A 20,675-nucleotide genomic window follows, 5' to 3' on the forward strand; every position below is an offset into this window, starting at 1 on the left:
AAAGAAGAGAGGACTCAAAGGGCAACCTTGTCTGACTGAGCGTGCAAGGACAAATGGCTCTGTAACCTCTCTCTCTCTCTCTCTCTCTCTCTCTAGCCTCTTCCTCTCTCTCAACCATAGTTGTACTAGTACCACGTACAAAAGGTTTCATACTATACCATACTTTAGGTACCGTATCTTACATATTAGTATCACAAGGTACCAACTTAATGGATACATCTTTTCCATTCGAACTACACTTTGGGACTAGTTGAATGCTCCTTATATTAATATGATTCTTCCATGAGATTAGGTTATTTGAGATTCAAACAATTTCTCTCAACCTTCTCTCTCTCAAGCCGACACTTCTCTTATTCGTATGATCATTAATGTATGATGTATCCACTCCGATCTATTGTACCTTATATATTAGTACCACAAGGTACCAGCTTAATGGATACATCTTTCCCATTCGAACTGCACTTTGGGACTAGCTGAATACTCCTTATATTAATATGATTCTTCCATGAGATTAGGTTATTTGAGATTCAAACAATTTCTCTCAACCTTCTCTCTCTCAAGCCCACACTTCTCTTATTCGTATGATCATTAATGTATGATGTATCCACTCCGATCTATGTAGTTATAAGTTGTAGGTAGCAGTAGTGCATGTTGCGCATGCAACATTAGGTTTTGGCATGTTACCTTCAAGTACTTATCTTATATACCCTAATAGCATTGCTATTTAGACTTGAAATATCTATTCTATTATCTTTAGTCCAAAATAATCAAGTTATTTTTTTTTCGTACCAATATCGTACTGTACCTTTATAAAATCTTAAGGTACCATTTAGTACCGTATTTTATGGTACCATATCATATCGTACCTTTCGTACCTAACAACTATGGTAACGGAGTCCCCTTATCATGGAGATCTTGGAGCCAATCACATCAGAAGCTCATGTGACTCCCCACGTCGGTATCCACAAGACAAGGCTACTTTGATAAAGAAGAAGCCAATGTGGCAGTATACACTTCATATAGATGAACAAAGATTCTATGAGTGTGACTGGTGTAGCTTTAGACTCCTTTGCTCCTTCCTTTGTCCTGGGTTGTGCTCCTTAGTTCTCTTCTCTTTCTTTTTCTTTTGTCTGTTCCTTGATCGGCCAACTGCAAAAGCATGGCTAGTGGCATCTACTCTTGTAGAATCTATTTCATTGTGATGTGCACATTCTACTTCAGGAACATTGGCACTAATTCCTCCATGTGATGGGATTCTGCACCTGAGAGGGGAGGAGGCTAGAATAGAAAACATTATACTTGGGTAAGGAGAAATGTGATAAGAGTGTAACAACCATATCCTCCGATTAGATGGTCTTTCCACAAGATGCAAACTCATCTTGAATCTCCTACATCTCATTGTTGTGGTCCATGGTGGAAGAGTCTATTATAGAAAGTTGTTGTAGCCTTATCTCAAGGGTCATCAATGAGGAAAGGTCTTACCTTGGTATGGAGAAGATAACCGGGTCTGGAGTTAGCGATATCATTTTGGGGTGGGGTGTATGGGGCGGTTGATTGATGCTTAATACCTCTCTCATCACAAAATTGCTCAAAGGCTTTAGATACATACTCATCCCTATTGTCGGATTGCAAGCATTACAATCTTTACCCAAATTAGTTCTCAACAAAAGCAAACCAACATTGAAATGTAGCCAAGACTTCTGATTTCTACTTTATGGGGTATGCCTACACCTTATGTGAGTTACGAGTAATTATCAATGAAAGTAACGAAATACTTTACGCCACCTGACGACTTGCAAAGCATAGGTTCACAAACATCTGAATGAACAAGAGACAGAGACTCACCCATGCGCATAATACTAGACTTCTTATGCAGACTATATGTTTGCTTGCCATAAAGACAATGATCACAAGAATCAAAACACTTATTGTAAGGGACGGAAGATATTGCAAACGGATAAGCATTTTCATTCCCTTGAGTGACATGTGTCCAAGGTGACGATGCCATAATGGTATATGTGGTACTATAGCCATTGTCAAAATATGGTCGATAGACCTAGATACAAGTAAGGGATAAAGAGTATTAGACTTGGTACCTTGTGCTAGGACAAGACTCTTACGAGTAATCTTCCATGAGGAATCACCAAAAGAGACAACGTAACTTGCATCATCCAACTGTTTAGTAGAAAGTAGGCTTTTAGTTAAAGCTGGAACATGCTGTATATCATGCAAAGTAAACATGCTGCTGCCTAAAGAGAATTGTAGTTGGATATCTCCAATACCAACAATATCTAATGCTAAGCCATTACCCAATTTGATAGATCCTATCATGCTACGATAGGAGTGGAACCACTCTCGATAAGGGGTAATGTGAAATAAAATCCTTGAATCAATCAACCAACACTGAGCATAGGTGGACGAGATATCTGTCAACTGTGAAACATCAAGAGAAGAAGCTACAAGTATGTAATCATCATGAGAATCAGTTTGCACGACATTAATATTTTCTATCTTGATGTTGGACTTATTAGGGACAATGTTGTGATCATCATTCTTTTCTTACACTTTGCGCTTTGTGCTTTTCCTTTTCCTTGTGCTTTGAAAATAGACAAGAGGGAAGAGAGGTGAAGCATTCAAGAGCACACGCACAAAAGCAATGGAGACTCGAGCACATAAAGAGATAGGACTGGAATCTTCTTCTTTTTCATTTTACTTCTTTTTTCTTCTTCCACACAAAAGAACTAAGTCTACAACATGATAAAAAACTAGTATGAAAAGTACAACAACGTATGTATATGTGGTCACTAAGTGTGAATCTACTAAGAAAGGAAGAGATGGCACAATGAATGTGCCGTAACCAATGATGGACTACATGGGTATAGTCCAATTATAGAATCCCAAGCGTATTCTCATGTTGGTAACCTAACACGCCATTGAATAATACCTTGACACATCAACAAGGCACATAATGGATGCTAGCTCATGTAGAGCTCGACATCTCAAAACGCTTGTCATCATGCATTTTATGACACTGAGGCCAAATATGACCTTGCTTTCCACGATGATGACAAGGTAATATGGACTTATGGCCATGGGACTTATTGTGAGATTGTCCATGTGACTGAGAACAAGACTACTAAGAGTTTCTCCCACGGCAGTCATTATCGCTTTTACTATTATTGCCTGTGACTATCAAAGCATGAGAACTATGGAAAGTATCAACATTCTTTCGGTTAACCTTTTCATTTAAGGGTGCACCCTCTATATTCTACAATTTTAGCCCATCAATAGGCATATTTGCACACATAGTAGTACAGAATGCGGCCCACGACTCAGGCAATGTAAGCAATAGGAACAAGGGAGAAAGTTTCTCCCTAAAGTCAATCCCTTTGCAAAGATAAGTTATTGAAAATAGAATGAAACTCATTTAAGTGGAGAGACATCCCCTCTTTCATACGAAGGTCCATGAGTTGCTTCAGCCAATACATTTGTGAAGTATGACTTTGCTTATTATAGATATCACAAATCTTCTTTCATAACTGATGCGGTCAGTCCTTCATAGATAAAATTATAGAAAACCTGCTTAGAGAGTGACAAAAAGATTGTAGATTTATATAACTCATCTAGTTCATACCAATCCTCTGCATTAGAGTGTTCAAGCTTTACACCCTCATGTCTCAATGGCTTAATCTGCAATTTTTACTCTAGAATTTGCCAGATTTGTGCCTTCCAATAGTTGTAATTTGTGCCATCCAACTTGTCAATGTTGAAGATAAAATTGTCATTCGACCCACCAGCCATAATGCAAGAAATGAAAGCAGAGTCCAAGACAAATAGGTTGTTGTAAATGATAGTAAAACAATCCAAAATCACAACCAAGACTGTGTCTAACAGTGGAAAAACTGCAAAGGGTAGGGCTTTCTACGAACTGCCAAAGAATGATGGTCAAGTCAAAGCATTTTCCCTCATAAATGATGCATAAACCTGCAATTACAGCAAGCTGAAAATATAGACATCAGTAAATCCAAAACCAAGTGTGAGCCATCGATGGATAGGATCCAATTTGTAACTGCTAGGTATATCCTACAAGAAGTGGGGTATGAACAAACCACTAGTAGTCATTGAGCATGCAATTGGTACGGAGAATTGTCAAACTCAATGTGTTAGAGTGGGATACATCCAATAGGCATAACTATCATGCACATAGTAGGTCTCAAGATAGCAGCTAGATACACAATTGGTTGAGCAAGTGTGAAGAAGCTCAATACATAGCCAAGTAGGATAAATACATCATTGAGAACAACTTGACAGAGATAGGTACCGGCTCAAAGCATGAATCAAATCAGCCCACTAGGCAACAACTGCATCCAAATAGAATCTGGAGAGTATAGACATAACTTAACTGAGTCCCATGGTCTCACTGAAGTAAGTTGAATTGCATAAACCCAAAGCTCTGCTCAAATGCAAAATAGCTAAGTAGCTCAAGTGACTCCCATTGGAACAAAACCGAATGCCAAATGAGCAATGCAAGCTCAAAACATTAAGTACATGGCCATTTGAAATTCCAAATATATCAAGTGTAGAGCTAGGAGCATAAAACCCAACAGAATCTTCAAGCCCATAATGTCAATGATCATTGTAGCAATTGGCCAAAGCTCCAATACATGTAATCGAGCTCAAATGCGAAGCTCAAGACATTCCATAAGCATATCCAAGTGCATAGCATCAATGTCATACATCAATACATCCATTGAAGTACCCGAATATCATAAGATGGCAATAGGCATAGACTTCATTGTCAATTAGCTTGTTGTGATAGTATACAACAGGTATATCTTGAACAGTGGCGAATAGCAAGTCTGTCCTCAATGCAGTGAACAACAGGTTTGTTTGTAACATAGTGAACAGTAGGTCTGTCCTGCAACACAATGAATAGTAGGTCTATCTTGCATAGAGTAAACATGTTTGTTGTCCTTTGTCTTGTATAGAGTAGACAGTAGGTCTATCCTACACAAAGTAAACAATAAGTTTGTCCTACAACACAATGAATAGCAGGTCTGTCTTGCATAGAGTAGATAGCAAGTTGACCCTGCATAGAGTAAATAGTAGGTCTGTCCTGCACAGAATAAACAACAGGTTTGTTCTACACAAAGTAAACAGCAGGTCTGTTCTGCATAGAGTAGACAACATGTTTGTTGTTTGTGCCAGAAAGAAAAGGCCTGAAAATAGGTGCAAATTGGGCTGTCCACATTGACCTATTTGTTGCTATTACTGGCCACACTGGAGCTCTTGATGCTGGGAAGGAGGCTACACCAGCCGGGAAGCGGCCTATGAAGCATAGGATTGATGCGTACTTTCTTGAGGGGCAGCCATTAAACCTTGACTTGTAGATTTCAAAAATGGGCTGAAGCATATTAAAGAGAAGCACCTCAAACCAATACCAATTGAAGTGGAAGCAATGGAGGAGTGAGCTATGGCAGATGGAGCAAGAGAGCAAGAGAGATAGACTCCAGATATGGGAACTCCAATGGTCACAATGTGTGACCAGCCTTCCCTTATTCAAATGTCATTGAAAGAATAAAGAATGGATGATAGTGATAGGCACACCATCTGTAGTGTTAGGTGTGCAGGGGCATCTACCATTTACAGTGTATAGGTGTGCGGGTATTGCTAGTGTAGTAATACACGTGTAGTGTAGGCACATGTGCCTTTACCCCCAACAAAAAGTATGTGATTAGCTTATGACTATGTGAGCTTTTGGTCTTGCAAAATAGAGGAATTTCAATTTGCAAGGAAAGCTAGTTGGGACTATTACTAAACAAAGCTCTTAGGATAGTGCACTCCACTATCCTGGGAGAATATTGATGTTCCAAGATGCCAAATTTATGTTTTGATGATATAAGTTGTGAATCGGTATGGTCAAAGATAAGGAAGAGTCTGAGTTGTGAGTCCCATGATGATAGTTGGTGTTTCGTTTAGAAGGTGACATCTGCTCCCTCGAGGGTTATAGGAGGGTTTTAATGCCTTGCACTTTAAAGTTGTTTTCTAAAGCCAAGCTTTCAACCTCTCTTATAGTATTGTTGTATCAAGCTACCTCAAGCATTGGCTACTTTGCAATATCTATGAGAAGATTCTAGTGCTAGGTATCATGAAAGATAATGTTGAGGTGAGGGTGATGCATGATAATCCTCCAGCTCATGTTGATCTTGCACATGAACCATTGCTTAGTGAGCCTACCCTTTTGTGCCTAGCCATTGTAACATGTGCACCTTTGTCTAGCTTCTTAAGGTCTCCTCCTTCCCCTCTTTGGACCAATGATTGGAACACCTAGCCTAGACAAAGACGGAATCTGCTCACTAGGAGGAACCAAAAGTTGGACCTTGCCATCTCAGGAGTTGTGGGTCATGACTCGCGAAGATCATCTTTAGAGGGAGTGGGGACTCTATGAGGAGACACATGTAGGAAATGTTTGGTGCTCAAGGCTGAAGAAGAGGTACAGTAGCTTTGTTGCCTCCCTCCTTTGATGACTGGGTAAGAAAGGTGCACTAATTGGTGGGGTGTACTGCTCAGCAATATGACCTCAGGGCTGCTTGAGATGGAGGACAGGGTTGGTGAAGGAGGCAAGGTGTAACTGGGGATTATTTGAAAGGGGCGGGGGGTTTGGGGGTGGAGGATGGAGGGAGAGTTAGAGGATTGGAGGAGGATGGTGGTAGGAGGTTTTGGGGATAGGGGGTTGGAGCAGACTGGGTAGTGTAGAACAGCAAGAGGGCGCTCAGAGGAGGGGGAGGGGAGAAGTGCAGCAAGGGGGATCTTGGCTGTCAGGGGGGTGGGGGGTGGCAGTGACCAAGGTCATGTATCAGAGATTGCAGCTGTCCAAAGGCTGAGCTTGTGAAGCCTTCTAGACCACCTCACCCCTACCACAACCAGCTGCATGATGACCAATAGACTCATGCCACTCAGGGTTATGGGTTGAGGTGTCTAGTGATGATGATTGGCTGATGGACTGATGAATCACCTGCAGTGAAGGGGGGGATCCAGCAAGAGGTTCAACGTTGCCACCCAAACTTTTGGCTCACCCACCCCATTTAGGCATCTGCAAAGGGCATATGCTGTGAATGCCATGGCTCATGCTGGAGGTGGTTGAAGTCCTCCAACTAGGTGATGGTACTCCACCCTGCTAATGTCACGATTGTGGGAGAGAAGGAAGGAGTCTCACTTGTAGCTTTCTTACTTGCACAATGGGGGAATACACACACAGGTGGAGGTTGAAAATAGTTTTCCTCTTCTTAGTTGTGTAAGCCAAAAAGAACACTCGTACAGAGAAATAGAAGAACCCTATATATGAGTCTCAAACCAAACTCAACTAACTAAGGTGACATACTAACTGAGCCACGAACTAAAGTAGATAAGGATAGCTGTCATCTAGCTATTATTCATGGGCGGTGTACCAACTTCATCTGCAGCTAACAAGTCGGTGACATAAATGCACAACGGTCACCCTGGCATATCACGAGTGGAGCTCGATATCTCAACACTCCCCCTCGAGCTCGATCCCAATTCCTGCACACCAAGCAAGTCTCTGAACTTGCGCAGTTTCTCTGCGCCCAATGCCTTCGTGAATATGTCAGCTACCTGATTCGCTGTGCTGACATAAACTAGATCAATAAGACCTAGTAAAACCCTCTCCCGCACATAGTGATAATGCACCTCAATGTGCTTTGTTCTAGCATGATAGACTGGGTTATTTGCCAAGTGTATACTGCTCGTGTTGTCACAATAAATGACAACTGGCCCATCTGTAGGCTGATGCATATCATAAAGTAGCTTATGCAACCAAGCTACCTCACATGTAGCCATTGCTGCATCCCTATACTCAGTCTCTGTGCTCGACAAGGCAATTGTAGGCTGTTTCTTGCTGCTCCAAGTGACTGTAGCACTCCTAGAAGAGAACACATATCCACTGGTAGATCGTCTATCAGAAATACTACCAGCCCAATCAACATTAGTGTATCCATGCAACTGTATCTGAACCCCAGCCTCATAAAATAATCCATACTGCAATGTGAATTTCACATACTTGAGTATACGTCTAGCCCCAGTCTCATAAAATAGTCCATACTGCAATGTGGACTTCACATACCTGAGTATGCGTCTAGCCGCATCCAAATGCAGTTTCCTTGGAGCCTGCATAAACTGACTTACCAATCCAACAGTATAGCTCAAATCTGGCATGGTAATAGTCATATAAATCAAACTTCCTACTATGCGTCTGTACATAGTAGGGTCTTCGAGAAGCTCACCTGCATCTGCGCTCAGCTTCACATTTTGCTCCAAAGGAACTGAAATAGGCTTACAGCTTGTCATCCCATATTTGGACAGCATGTCCAATCCATACTGCCTCTGTAAGAGCCGTATCCCACTTGGTGATCTAATCACCTCAATGCCCAAGAAATAACGCAGCTCTCCCAAATCCTTCATCTCAAACTTCTGCTTCAATAGCATTTTTACATGAAGGATATCTTCATCATTATCACCTGTGATAATCAAATCATCAATATAAATGACAAGCAACATAATACCTTTCTCTGTTTTTCTCACATAAAGTGAAAAATCTGCCTTAGAAATTTGAAAGCCAATAGTGACAAGATATTGTCCTATCTTGTCAGACCATGCTCTAGGTGCTTGCTTCAAGCTATACAAGGCTTTCTTTAACCTGCAAACAAACTCGGGATGAACAGCATGCACATAACTTGGTGGCTGCTTCATATAGATCTCTTCTTGCAAATCACTATGCAAAAAGGCATTCTTTACATCCATCTGATGTAAAGACCATCCCTTTGATGCAGCCATAGCAATGATTGCTCTTACGGTTGCCATCCTTGCAACCGAACTGAATGTTTCTTCATAATCAATGCCATATGTTTGTGCATACCCCTTGGCTACTAATCTTGCCTTGTATCTGTTCACAGAACCATCTGCATTGTGCTTCACCTTATAAACCCACTTACAACCAATTGCATTCTTATCTTTAGGCAAAGGTACCAATTTCCATGTAGCATTTGCTTCCAAGGCATCAATTTTTTCATCCATGGCTTTCTCCCATTTTTCTTTTCCCATGGCTTGCTCAAAAGAAGTGGGTTCTGGTTCTTGTATCACTTTGACTATATAAGCATAGTGAATGGTTGTAAATCCATCATATTTCAGCCTATCCAGAGGATACCTAGCTCTGGTAGACCTGCGCAAAGTAGGCTCACTTCCAGGTGCTCTCAAAACATCCATGGTCTTCCTTACTCCAGGGGTAACAACGAAAGGAATACCCAACTCATCATCAATGCTCTGTTCTGAGCCACTGGATTCACCATCCACATAAGAGTGATCTACCTTCTCTTTTTCTTTTCGTGATACCTGCATACCACTATCTGCATTGCTTTGAGGAGATTCTCCTGATCTCAATCTGACTGTCCATGGCGAAGAATGTGAACCACTGCTAGAGGACACTCCAGGTCCACTAATATCTTGTGACTGCTGTTGTGAATTCTGTGCAGCATTACCATTTTGTGCATCTACATTATCAATCACATTTACTGGTTTATACCAGCTACTCATCTCATAAAAAACATCTCTGCTCACTGTAAACTTACGAGTAGAAGGGTTATAGCATCTATACCCTTTCTGCTGCAGAGAGTAACCAATAAAGATGCACTTCTCAACTTTTGGATCCAACTTGGATCTCAACTCATCTGGCACATGAACATAGACAATGCAACAAAAAATTTTCAAATGAGAAATATCTGGTTTCCTACCAGTATACCTCTCCTTTGAAGTCATGCCATGTATTGCTGCAGTGGGAGTCCTGTTCATTATGTAGACTGCTGTAGCAACTGCCTCAGCCCAGTAAAAATCTGACGGGTCTTTTTCACTGAGCATAGCACGAGATACCTCTCCAATATGTCTGTTTTTTATTTCTGCAATTCCATTTTGCTGTGGGTTATGACTCCATGAATATTGCTGCTTTATGCCATGCTCTTGCAAGAACCTTGCAAACTCATTTGAGAGGTACTCTCCCCCTCCATCTGACCTTAGGCATTTTATTTGCAGGCCTGTTTCTTTTTCAACCATAGCTTTAAGAGTTTTGAAATGCCCAAAAACTTCACTTTTCTTTTTCATAAAATACACCCAAACTTTTCTGCTATAGTCATCAATAAAAGTGACAAAATAATGACAGCCTCCAATAGATGCAGCTTAAGTAGTCCACATATCAGAGTGGATTAATTCCAATGGCTTCTTACTCTCTTTAACATGTCTAGGAACTGGTTTCCTTGCCTGTTTTCCAAATTGACAGGCTTCACATACCTTATGCATTTTTGCAACCTTGAATTTCGGCAATCTTGCAATAATATTTTGGGCTTGCATTGATTTAAGTCGCTGTACATTAACATGACCAATGCGTTTATACCAGATATCAATATCTGCAACTACACCGGTCCCATGTGCAAACATTGCTGCACTCAATTCAGGCATGTTTGCATCCAACGTAAACATTCTGCCCTTTTTTTTTTCCTTTTGCTATCAAGCGACCTTTCTTTTTCATATCCTCAACAAAGCATCCATGAGGATTAAATCTGACCTGCAAGCCCTGCTCAACCATTTGACCAACAGAAACCAGGTTCTTGGTGATATTCGGGATATGAAATACATCCGATAGGTATTTCTTTTTTCCATCCTACATAGACAAAGAAAATTTTCCAATCTGCACAATAGGATGTGCAGTATCATGACCAGTCTCCACAAATCCTGGTTTTTCCATTTTCCTTGCATCCTGCATCCATTCTGCATGACCTGTCATGTGGTTTGATGCACTTGAGTCAACATACCACACATCGTTGCTTTCTTCTGCATTTGTCACAGAATTGGTCATGTGCTGCACCATAAACAAATGCTTATTTCTGTCATCACCCTGTCTACTAGAAGATGCATAATTCCCTTGTTGCAATTTTCCATTCATGATGTTATTCTGCTTTTTATAGCAGTCTTTAGCCATATGACCCATTTTACCACAGTAGTAGCATTCAACATTGCTGTTTGCATTTTGGCCTCTTTGCCATCAACCACGACCTCTTTGGCTCCCCCTGCCTCTAGAGTTACCACGTCCTCCTCCATAGGACTAGTTTTCTTGAGTTTGCTGCATATTCTGATTTCTACCACGGCCTCCAAATCGGCCTCTTCTATCTCTGCCTCTACCTCTTCCAGCATTTGAGTAGAAGACAGCTTTTTTTGAAGTTCCTCTTGAAGAAGATGCACCACCATTTCTCTGCTCCTCAGAAATTAGAAGAGCAATCACCTCCTTAAAATCAGGAAATCTTTCACGGACGGAAATGGATGTTTGGAACTGTGCATAATCCTTTCCTAGACCATTCAAGGTCACAGAAACTAAATCATCATCTTCCACTGGCGACCCAATGGAAGCAAGTGTATCTGCAATCTTCTTCACCTTCATGTGGTAGTCATTGATGCTCATACTTTCTCTTTGCACATTGTGCAACTCTTGCTTGAGCTGCATTTTCCTGGCTTACGTATTTGTGCTATACATTTTTGACAAAGTATCCCATGCCTCCTTTGGCGTACTTGCATCCGGAATATGCACAATCATAGAGTCTGAAATACTGATAGACAGCCAGTACATAACTTTTCTGGCTCTCTCATGCCATCCTTTAAATGCCTGCATTTGCTGTTGATTGGGAACATCAGGAAGAACTGGTTCTTCTTCATTTCCTGCAACGAATTTCCAATATCATTTTCCCATAAGGAAATTCGTCATTCTAAACTTCCATGCTTGGAAGTTGTTCTTGTCAAGCTTTTTAGTGACAATCTGTGAAAGAGAATTAGATGCCATTACAGAACACTGCAAAGAATTCTGTCACTGGAAAAAACACAGCTTCAGCCTCACAAGGGCAAATTTGCAAAACTGACGAAAGTGGTATTTGACCACACAGTCACTTCCTAGTGACGATTTTGCATCAACAGGCAACAAGGATGATTTTGTAACTCCCAATGTCTCTGTGCACAGGCATACGATGAAATTTCTACGGTAACTTTTCACTGACCTGTAGAATAGTGGTCGCACAGCAAAAAACAGGGCCTTTTCTTGAGTGCGTGCGGAAAACTTCCGTCTCCAAAACAGGCCCCGAAATGGCCTCGAATCAAAAAAACAGGGCAACTAAGGGCTAAAGCCCAATCTTGCAGCATATACTTCCCTCTTGCTACACTGCGAAGGGCGTCTCAATCTGAGACAATGCACTCTTGCACTTTCTGGCTGTGCTACCTGCAGAGACTTGCTCCCAAACTCGAAAAATGAAAGCAACACTGGTCCTCTTACCAGAACACCGCGAACTTGGTTTGCTTTCTTGAGCTTCTTACCACGAACCAGGCTCTGATACCATGTCACGATTGTGGGAGAGAAGGAAGAAGTCTCACTTGTAGCTTTCTTACTTGCTTTATGGGGGAATACGTACACAGGTGGAGGCTGAAAACAATTTTCCTCTTCTTAGTTGTGTAAGCCAAAAAGAACACTCGTACAGAGAAATAGAAGAACCCTATATATGAGTCTCAAACCAAACTCAACTAACTAAGGTGGCATACTAACTGAGCCGCGAACTAGAGTAGATAAGGATAGCTGTCATCTAGCTATTATTCATGGGCAGTGTACCAACCTCATCTGCAGCTAACAAGTTGGTGACATAAATGCACAACGGTCACCCTGGCATATCACGGGTGGAGCTCGATATCTCAACAACTAACCCTTTCTTTCTCTGTTAAACTCACACACCCAAATGCCCACTGGGGGGGGGGGGGGTGTGTTGCCTCCCCTCCAATTATTAGCCTTGTAAGGCATCTCTTATGAACACTAAGAATTATCCGTGAGCAAAGTGAACGATGGACCTTGATGGCAACTGGGATTCTCCTGCTTGAGCCACCCACCAAGGAGGAGGATTCATTTGAGTGTTCAAGGGACAGGAGTCCCAACTGCAGGAACACTCCATATGAACATAGGTGTCCCTAATGCGTGAAGAGGAGGGTGACGTGATAGCGAGGAATGGGATTGCTCAAGTCAAAACTCTGACCACATTGAAGCCGCTTTGCCAAGTCAAAACTTTGACCACAAGGCATAGGACAAGGATACTTAAAGCCATTGGCAGGAGTTACACAAAATGCTCTTGGGCTGCTTCGGATGAAGTGAATCAAGCCATGGAGATCCCTTGTACTACAAGTATGGCTTTGGCAATGTGCAAAGCACATGTGAGGAAAGTGGATTAAAGCCAACCATGGACCTGAGTCCTATATGGGATGACTTCCCAAAATTGTATTCTCGGACGACACACAATCTAGATGACTTGGGAGAGACAATGGCTTGCACTGTTATCAGACCATTGGTTTCCATTGCATGAAGCAAGATCCTGAACCAAGAATACGAGGTGCCAAACAATCACTACAAGGTGAGGGAGTAGTGGTGACAATCATACTGCAGCAAGAGGAGAGAAAAGACATGGAAAAGAGAAGGGGGAAAAGAGAGAACGAGAAGGAAAGACGAAGAAATGAGAGGGTAGAAGGAAAAGAGGGAGACAGTGGGAGGGGAGGAGAAGAGGAAATGGCAGAAGAGAGGAGGGAGAGTGATTGTGGCAGTGGCAGAAAGCAGGCAGTGTGCACTCCAAGGGAGGGGAGAAGAGGGAGGTGAGAGAGAGAGGAGGGTGGTATGAGAGAGGGAGAGGGAGGAGAGGCTGTGCATGTGGGTTGCAAAGGGTTGAGGTTTTTTTAGGGGGTGTGGGGCGTGGGACTAATGGTCAACTTGCAGCTCAATGCATTAACAGAAGAATCTAAGCTAGCACACAATGTGCATTAATGTTTCTTTTTTGTGCAAAGTTAGGATGTTATATTGATGACTCCTCAAGTACGTGGTCATAAAAAATTGCAACACACTACCCACAATTGGTTTGACAAAGATAAAAAATAGTTAGCCACTATGATGTATTTCTAAACATTGTGTAGATCAGAACATGCTCATGAGTTAACTGGTGAATGGTAGTGATGAACTTTTGCTTATGTGACCTTCATTTAGCTTTGCAGCAAATGGAGTATGTTAATGGAAACATGGGTTATGTGCCTTTTGTGGGAGAGGGGATAATGAGCTCAAACAGAAAGATAGTGACTGATCTTGTTGCAAGCATGAGAACGAAAGGACCATCTTTTGCAAGAGCTATTCGCAAGAAATCTCTGGGCCCAACTGGAAAACTAGTAAGTTTGCTTATGATTTCATGCACCTGCAAGTGTGAGTTTGTTTAAACTACTTTGAATGATGAAGATTATGTTTGCCGCAGACTCTTCCTGTTCTTTTTATGAGCCCTTATCTCCGTGGTCCAAAAGGGCATGTTATTCTAGAAGATGAGAATGGTATGATATGGAAGGTAGATTGGATAGCTTTTGCACAATCTGGAAGGAGGCTTGCCTTGACTCTTGGATGGCCTGAATTTGCTTTGCATCACAGTCTCAAACTTGGGGATGTACTGGTTATTGAGATACTGGCACCTGAACATTTTAAGGTTCAAGTTCTACATGTCAATGAATACAGCTTCAACTCTGTGAGTATATAGTGGAAACTTTTCATTCAATAATATGTCACTAAAGGAGCAAAGTAACATTTTTGCTTGACAATATGCTTACTATCATCTTTGTTTGACAAGGCTCCTACTTTCAAGGAGTACCTGCACACGAATCTTGTGAGTGGTTCAAGGAATTATGAAATGGATGATGAAGATAATCATGGGTCTGTCACTCTACTGGATGCTAACACAGCCAGTAAAGCCAGGGGCCAAAATATCTGTATCCCGTATCCCAAAGTCATGACAGGGAATGTAGCAGGAAGAATGAGACAAACCCAAGAACTTTATGCTCCAATGCCACAAAAGCAGCCACCAAAAACCTCATGGCATGAGCCAAATGCTTCTCTAGCTCATAAAAGGTTTGACAAACTTAACTTTCCCTTGTCTGAGCTGAGAAGGGAAGCCTTGGAATCTCAGCAATCTAGCGACTCATCGTTTTGGTCAAGTGGAATACAACTTGGGCCTCAAAATGTCAGCACCTCATCATTTGGCTACAGTGACATGATGAAGTTGATGCCAGACCCCAAAACTTATCTGAGCATGGAGGCTGGAGTGACTGAAGCAAGAGAGTACAGAAGTGCAATAGCAAAAACCTCAAACCATATGGATAGTTGGGATTCTCTTAGAGCTAGTCAACAAGGCCATTTAAACCAAACTTGTGGCTTTTCAAATGAATCTGAATCTTATATGATCCCCATTCCAAATGCAAAACCTATTGTACAGGTGACAAAGACCTTTGATAAGAAATGTAGATACCAGGCTTACTACTGTCAGTCTAGCAAGGGATTTTGTTCCAACTATGTGTTGCATGGATTTCAATTTTGCATCTTGCACATACTGGAAGATTCTTCTGCCCCATACAGGCAATGTGAGTTTGTTGACAAACAAACAGAAGGACAATGCCCGTTTCCTGTCTGCCTCAACCTTGTTGATACAAAGTAAGTACACATTCATGTTTTAAGCAACATCTTGGTATTCTGGAAGATTCAATCATGATCATTTCTGCATCTCTTTGGTTTGCTAATGATTTCTAAATGCTTCTTTAATACTAGGTTCTGTCAGATTCACAAGCAGACCAGTAGTTTTGACAGTAATAAAGGGCACCCCTCTTGGAAAAGTATTCCCAAGTTGGGGATCTTTTCTTCACTTCTCATGGCAGCCACTGTGGCCCATCAGCCATGGGCATCAATGGGTCAGCACCCTTCTACTGAAGGTTTAACTTACTTTCAAACACCAGATTCAAAAAAGTTTCAGAGCTATAGGCAGAGGAACACTCCAAGAATCCTGGAGAGACATTCAGATTGCACGAGTGATGACAAAGATGACTATCATTTATCAAAGAAATGTTTATATCCTTCAGATGCAGATAAGGAAACTAAACACCTTGATGGATTTCAGAATGTGAGCAATCCTGAAGAGTCCTTGGATAATACTAGCAAGAGAAGCCTGCTAAGACCTGGTGGACGTCCAACGCTGATTGACATTGGACCAATAGATGCCATGCGAATGGGTCACTTGTGGGCACCGTCAAGGTTGCAACTGCCTTTGTCAGGTGAAGAACATCATAGTAAATTTGGCAATTCTGGGATACTGTCACTGATTGATGTTGGGTCATTGGACACCACAACAACAGGACTTAAATGTACTTTTGAAGGGGACAGAGGACTGTTTGTGCAGATCCATAGTCAGAAGAACAAAGCTCCAGATAAGGAGGGTTTAGGCAAACGGATTTATTATTCTAAGTTTCTTGGTGTCCGTAAGCGTCCATGGGGTGCATATGGTGCAGAAATTAGAACCCCTGAAGGAAAGAGGGTATGGTTAGGTACCTACTCAACGGAAGAGGCAGCGGCACTAGCCTATGATGATGCTGCTCGAGTGCTTCGGGGTAAGAGTGCTGTAACCAACTTTGCAAAATGCAATGACCAATCTGTTCCTATGGCAGTTGAAACTGCTCCTTGTCATGTCATGAAGCAGGAAAGCAACAGTATGTTCCAAGAAACCCCCAAAAGAAGGAGGTCTTCCTTTTGCAGGAAAAAGGATGAAACTGTGCCTGCCAAGAGGAAAAAGCTTTATGACCCTTTGATCCCTGGTGCATCCAAAGAAAATTCTTATTTGGTGCCATTAAAAAAAGAACACTCTGAATCTTTCAATGGAGATAGGGCAGATTCCAATCACTGTGGATTAAACAAGGCTGTTGAGATTGATGGCATGTCTAGTCAGGAGGTTGATACGACACTTGATCAGGAGTTACTAGAGAGTTCACGATGCCTCATCAGCTTGAAGAGTGCAAATGGCACAGAGGTTGACTTACAAGGATTTCCATCTCAGGAGCTGGGAACAGATGCTCAACAAGCAACTCTGCAGAATCATGTGAAATGTAAAAAGAGTGAAAGGCCTGAGCTTCCTGGGGAATCAATAACAATTCGACCAAATGCAGAGTGCACAAAAGTAAGTGATGCACCGAAGAAACAGAGCACCACTCCATGTAGTAACAAACCAAAAAGGAAATTCAAAAGTATATCATCAGCTGTGGTAGGCGAAGCCAATTCAGACAATTCTATTGAACGAGGAAAGCCTGTACATCCTTTAATCATGCCAGGTGATCATCAAGGTATGGCACAGGTCAACATGCAAGACAGCAGGGTTACCCTGTTGATGGAAGCTGATGCTGTCACTGATGGGATTCTGGAACGTCTTAAACAAGAGAGTCCCTCTGCCACTGGAAAGGTGCCTTTATCTGGAAACTCTGAAGCAGGTTTGCATGGCAGAAAAAAAAGAAAAAGGGTTACACTTAAGAGTTTTAATGTTGTGAACAATATAGGCACTGGTAAGACCAAGAGAACACTTCCACTGGTTAAGCTGAAAGATGAGGATGTAACTGATGAGAGTTCTGGAGGTAAGGGGGCTGATCCTTTAGACAGCTTTATGCTTACTTCAAACAATGAGGTGGAAACAGATGCACTCCAGCGAAGTAAGAAAGAAGAGGGAGTGGAATGCTATGATACTCTGGGAAGGTCTTGCATGTTAAATCCTGGTACAGATGGACTTGGTTCAGATTTTTTCAATGAAATACCCAAGCAGGGATTCAGACAGAGAAAGGGTACGGCTGCTGAACATGATGAAAGGAACATTAGCCAACTTGCAGGAGACAATGGTGCTTCCAGTCAGTTCGACAATGACAATGCCTGCAATGAAGATGCATTGGAGTCTCGGTCCTGTCGCAGCACAAGACGCTCTCGGCAGCAGCGAGTGTCATCTCAAAAAGCCCGGCAGAGGACTACATTGTATGGGTTTACCAGTGACGTTTTTATTGAATCCGAGTATGCCCGTGTCTATAAGACAACTTCGAGACAGCGCGCACTGCAGGACAAGCAGGGCAATGAAGTCTAAGAGAGAAAGGAGACGGTCTCCAATTATCCTCCAATCATATGGGAAAATAGCTACTGTAACTTCACCTGAGGGCAAAGAGGAAAGCTGAAGCATTGACAATCAATCTTGTCCGATGCATGATTGTTGTCAAGAATGCGTCACTCATTTGAATAAATGGTCTAATTGGCCATACTATGGCTTTGATCATTGAACGACAAACTTCAAAGGTACTAACTTTACTACAGCCTTTCAGCAGCAATGAGACACTTCAAATGTATGTAACTCCACTGTTGCCTGGGTGCATTCAATGTAGCTAGCTATCAAGGGGCCAAATGAATGGCCATCCATACCTTTTGTGGACTGCACAAAATCTGTTACTCGCTTTCGCTACTGTAGAAGTAGCAAGTACAATACTAAATAGGAAACTCCCAAGGGTTCTTATGGCCAAACCCGATACAAATACTTCCTGCTAATTTATCAGACTTAAGTGTAGTTCAATATAAGTTGACTGGCAGGAACAGCTGTCCATCACTGCAGTTGTTGGTTTGCAATGCATCTGCTCTTGGGATCAAAGACTCTTTGAACACAGTTTTATGTTGCCTCAATGGAGGACTGGATATATAGACCTAGAACTAGTGTACTTGGTTACCATTTGATTTTGTGCTTTTGCGACTGGGTTCTGTCTTGCTGACCGCATGAAAGTTGTCATTGTAACCCATGTATGAATTATGGTAAAGGAACACTGTCCCATTCAGTCACGAACTGTTGAATGCATTCATAATACTGTATAAATCTTATATAGGCGACTCTTAGAAAAATGAGCATGTCCTAAAATTATATCACATGGAGGCGATTGTTGGACTTTTGTACGATGGTTTTATGTAGTTCACCAGAGTATGTATAGAGCAACGGTGTTTGCAATCCTGCCTTTTCACTCTGCACATACGATCTTCCAAGCTGCTCACACCTTATTAATCAGTGAAGAATATCAGTGCAAGGCCTCCAATGAACGATGTGGACAAGTGGAACACTGGTAAGTATGACAACCTACTTAATTGACTGTCCTCCATGTGAATTTATAATTCAATTCATGGATTATACCCTTGACCATCTTAATCCTTGCCATCTAGAAGCGAATGCATGGATTATCATAGTCTTTAATATCCCGATCTGTCTTCTGATGGCCATGAAGATGTGAATGCCATGTGTGTACCATTGTGACCACCATCCTGATCGGTCTTGTGATGGCCATGAAAGATGTGATGGTTCGATATGTGTAACATTGGGATCACTTATCCTTTAGGCTAGAAATGTGTTCTTAGAAGTCTGTCAAGTCCGATTTCTCGTGCATGTGTCAGCTGTATTTTGTATGGTGACGTTTCCTGGACCATATTTCAAAGTGGAGCTGTATGCCTGCTCGGTGCCCTTTCAAGTTGTGGGTCAGTTAAAGTACCTCTAGAAGAAGGGCTGTTCTCCAGTTTCTGAACCAGGATATGAGCTGCACATTGTCTTCTGTCAACATCGCCCCCGGCTTCCACATCTTCATCGTTCAGACTAGGGCCAATGCCACTCGATACACGCACAATTCAATAATTGATCTATGCAACTTTAAGAATTTTAGAACCGTTATCTTTGTAAGATTTGAGTTCAAAACTGAAAGTATTCATGACATGAACACTCCTGTGCAATGTGCATGCGGACACTTTCCAAATTGGGAAGCAACACTTCACAGCGTTGGAGGTCACTCAAATGCCCACTTCCCAATTGCTTATTTATGCTCCAAGTGCCCAATGTTGTAAGGCTTTCAAGTGAGGAATAGCAATGATGGACACTTCACATTGGCAGGGTTATATACTAGACATTCGAAGGGGCCTAACCTTGTAGATTAGATGGTTGTGCAATGGTTTACATGGACTTGACCAATGGGTCAAGTTTTAAACCGTCAATGAAGGTAGGGGAATGCATACTCAATAAACTTTTTATCCATGATAAATTATTGGGTTCGCATTGTGTATTTTCTTTAAGATAAGGTTGAAGCTTTTGGTACATTCAAACATTGGCAAGAAACTTTTCATCCATCAAGAGTTATTAGGTGCATCTCATGTATTTTCTTTAAGATAAGGTTGAAGCTTTTGGAAGGGCCTAACCTTGTAGATTAGATGGTTGTGTGATGGCTTACATGGACTTGACTAATGGTTCAAGTTGGAGAGAGTTAATGAAGGTGTGGGAGTGTATACTTAAGAAACTTTTTATCCATCACGAGTTATCACGTACACATTGTGTATTTTCTTTAAGACAAGGTTGAAGCTTTTGATAAGGTTCAAATAGTGGCATGAGCTTGTAGAGAATGAAGGGGCAAAAATATGAAGAAACTCCATAGTGGTCATGGTGAGGAGTTCATTTCTAATGAGTTGTTGAATACTTGAAGAAGAGAGAGTGGCATTCAACACCAACAATTGTGATGTGGTGTTTGTGGAGTAGTCATATAGAGTGGAGGAGAAAGAGTTTTCTACATTATCATCAACCAAAGAAACAATCCATCATATGCCTATATGAAATGCGAAAGTTCCTGTAAGGAAGAAGCTATCAAATAATGAAGTTTCTCAATTAGGGTAACCTAATTTAACGTTGTGCTAAGCTCATGGAGGCTTC

General features: G+C 41.7%; 1 protein-coding gene across 1 annotated transcript in view; it reads left to right on the plus strand.

Annotated features, from left to right (window-relative positions):
- Positions 1-18,771, plus strand: part of LOC148018117 (uncharacterized) — a 34,880-nt gene extending 16,109 nt beyond the window's left edge. Inside the window, exons 2-5 of the mRNA XM_087662200.1 lie at positions 14,122-14,289; positions 14,373-14,633; positions 14,736-15,592; positions 15,707-18,771. Coding sequence (XP_087518326.1) covers positions 14,122-14,289; positions 14,373-14,633; positions 14,736-15,592; positions 15,707-18,044 — 3,624 coding nt within the window. The 3' untranslated portion in view covers positions 18,045-18,771. The remainder of the gene's footprint in view (positions 1-14,121; positions 14,290-14,372; positions 14,634-14,735; positions 15,593-15,706) is intronic.
- Positions 18,772-20,675: the final 1,904 nt, after the last annotated feature.

The sequence above is a fragment of the Lygodium microphyllum genome, chromosome 21 (assembly GCF_053477565.2).
Source record: "Lygodium microphyllum isolate KBCC chromosome 21, Lygodium_microphyllum_v1.1.10, whole genome shotgun sequence".
Taxonomy (NCBI): Eukaryota; Viridiplantae; Streptophyta; class Polypodiopsida; order Schizaeales; family Lygodiaceae; genus Lygodium; species Lygodium microphyllum.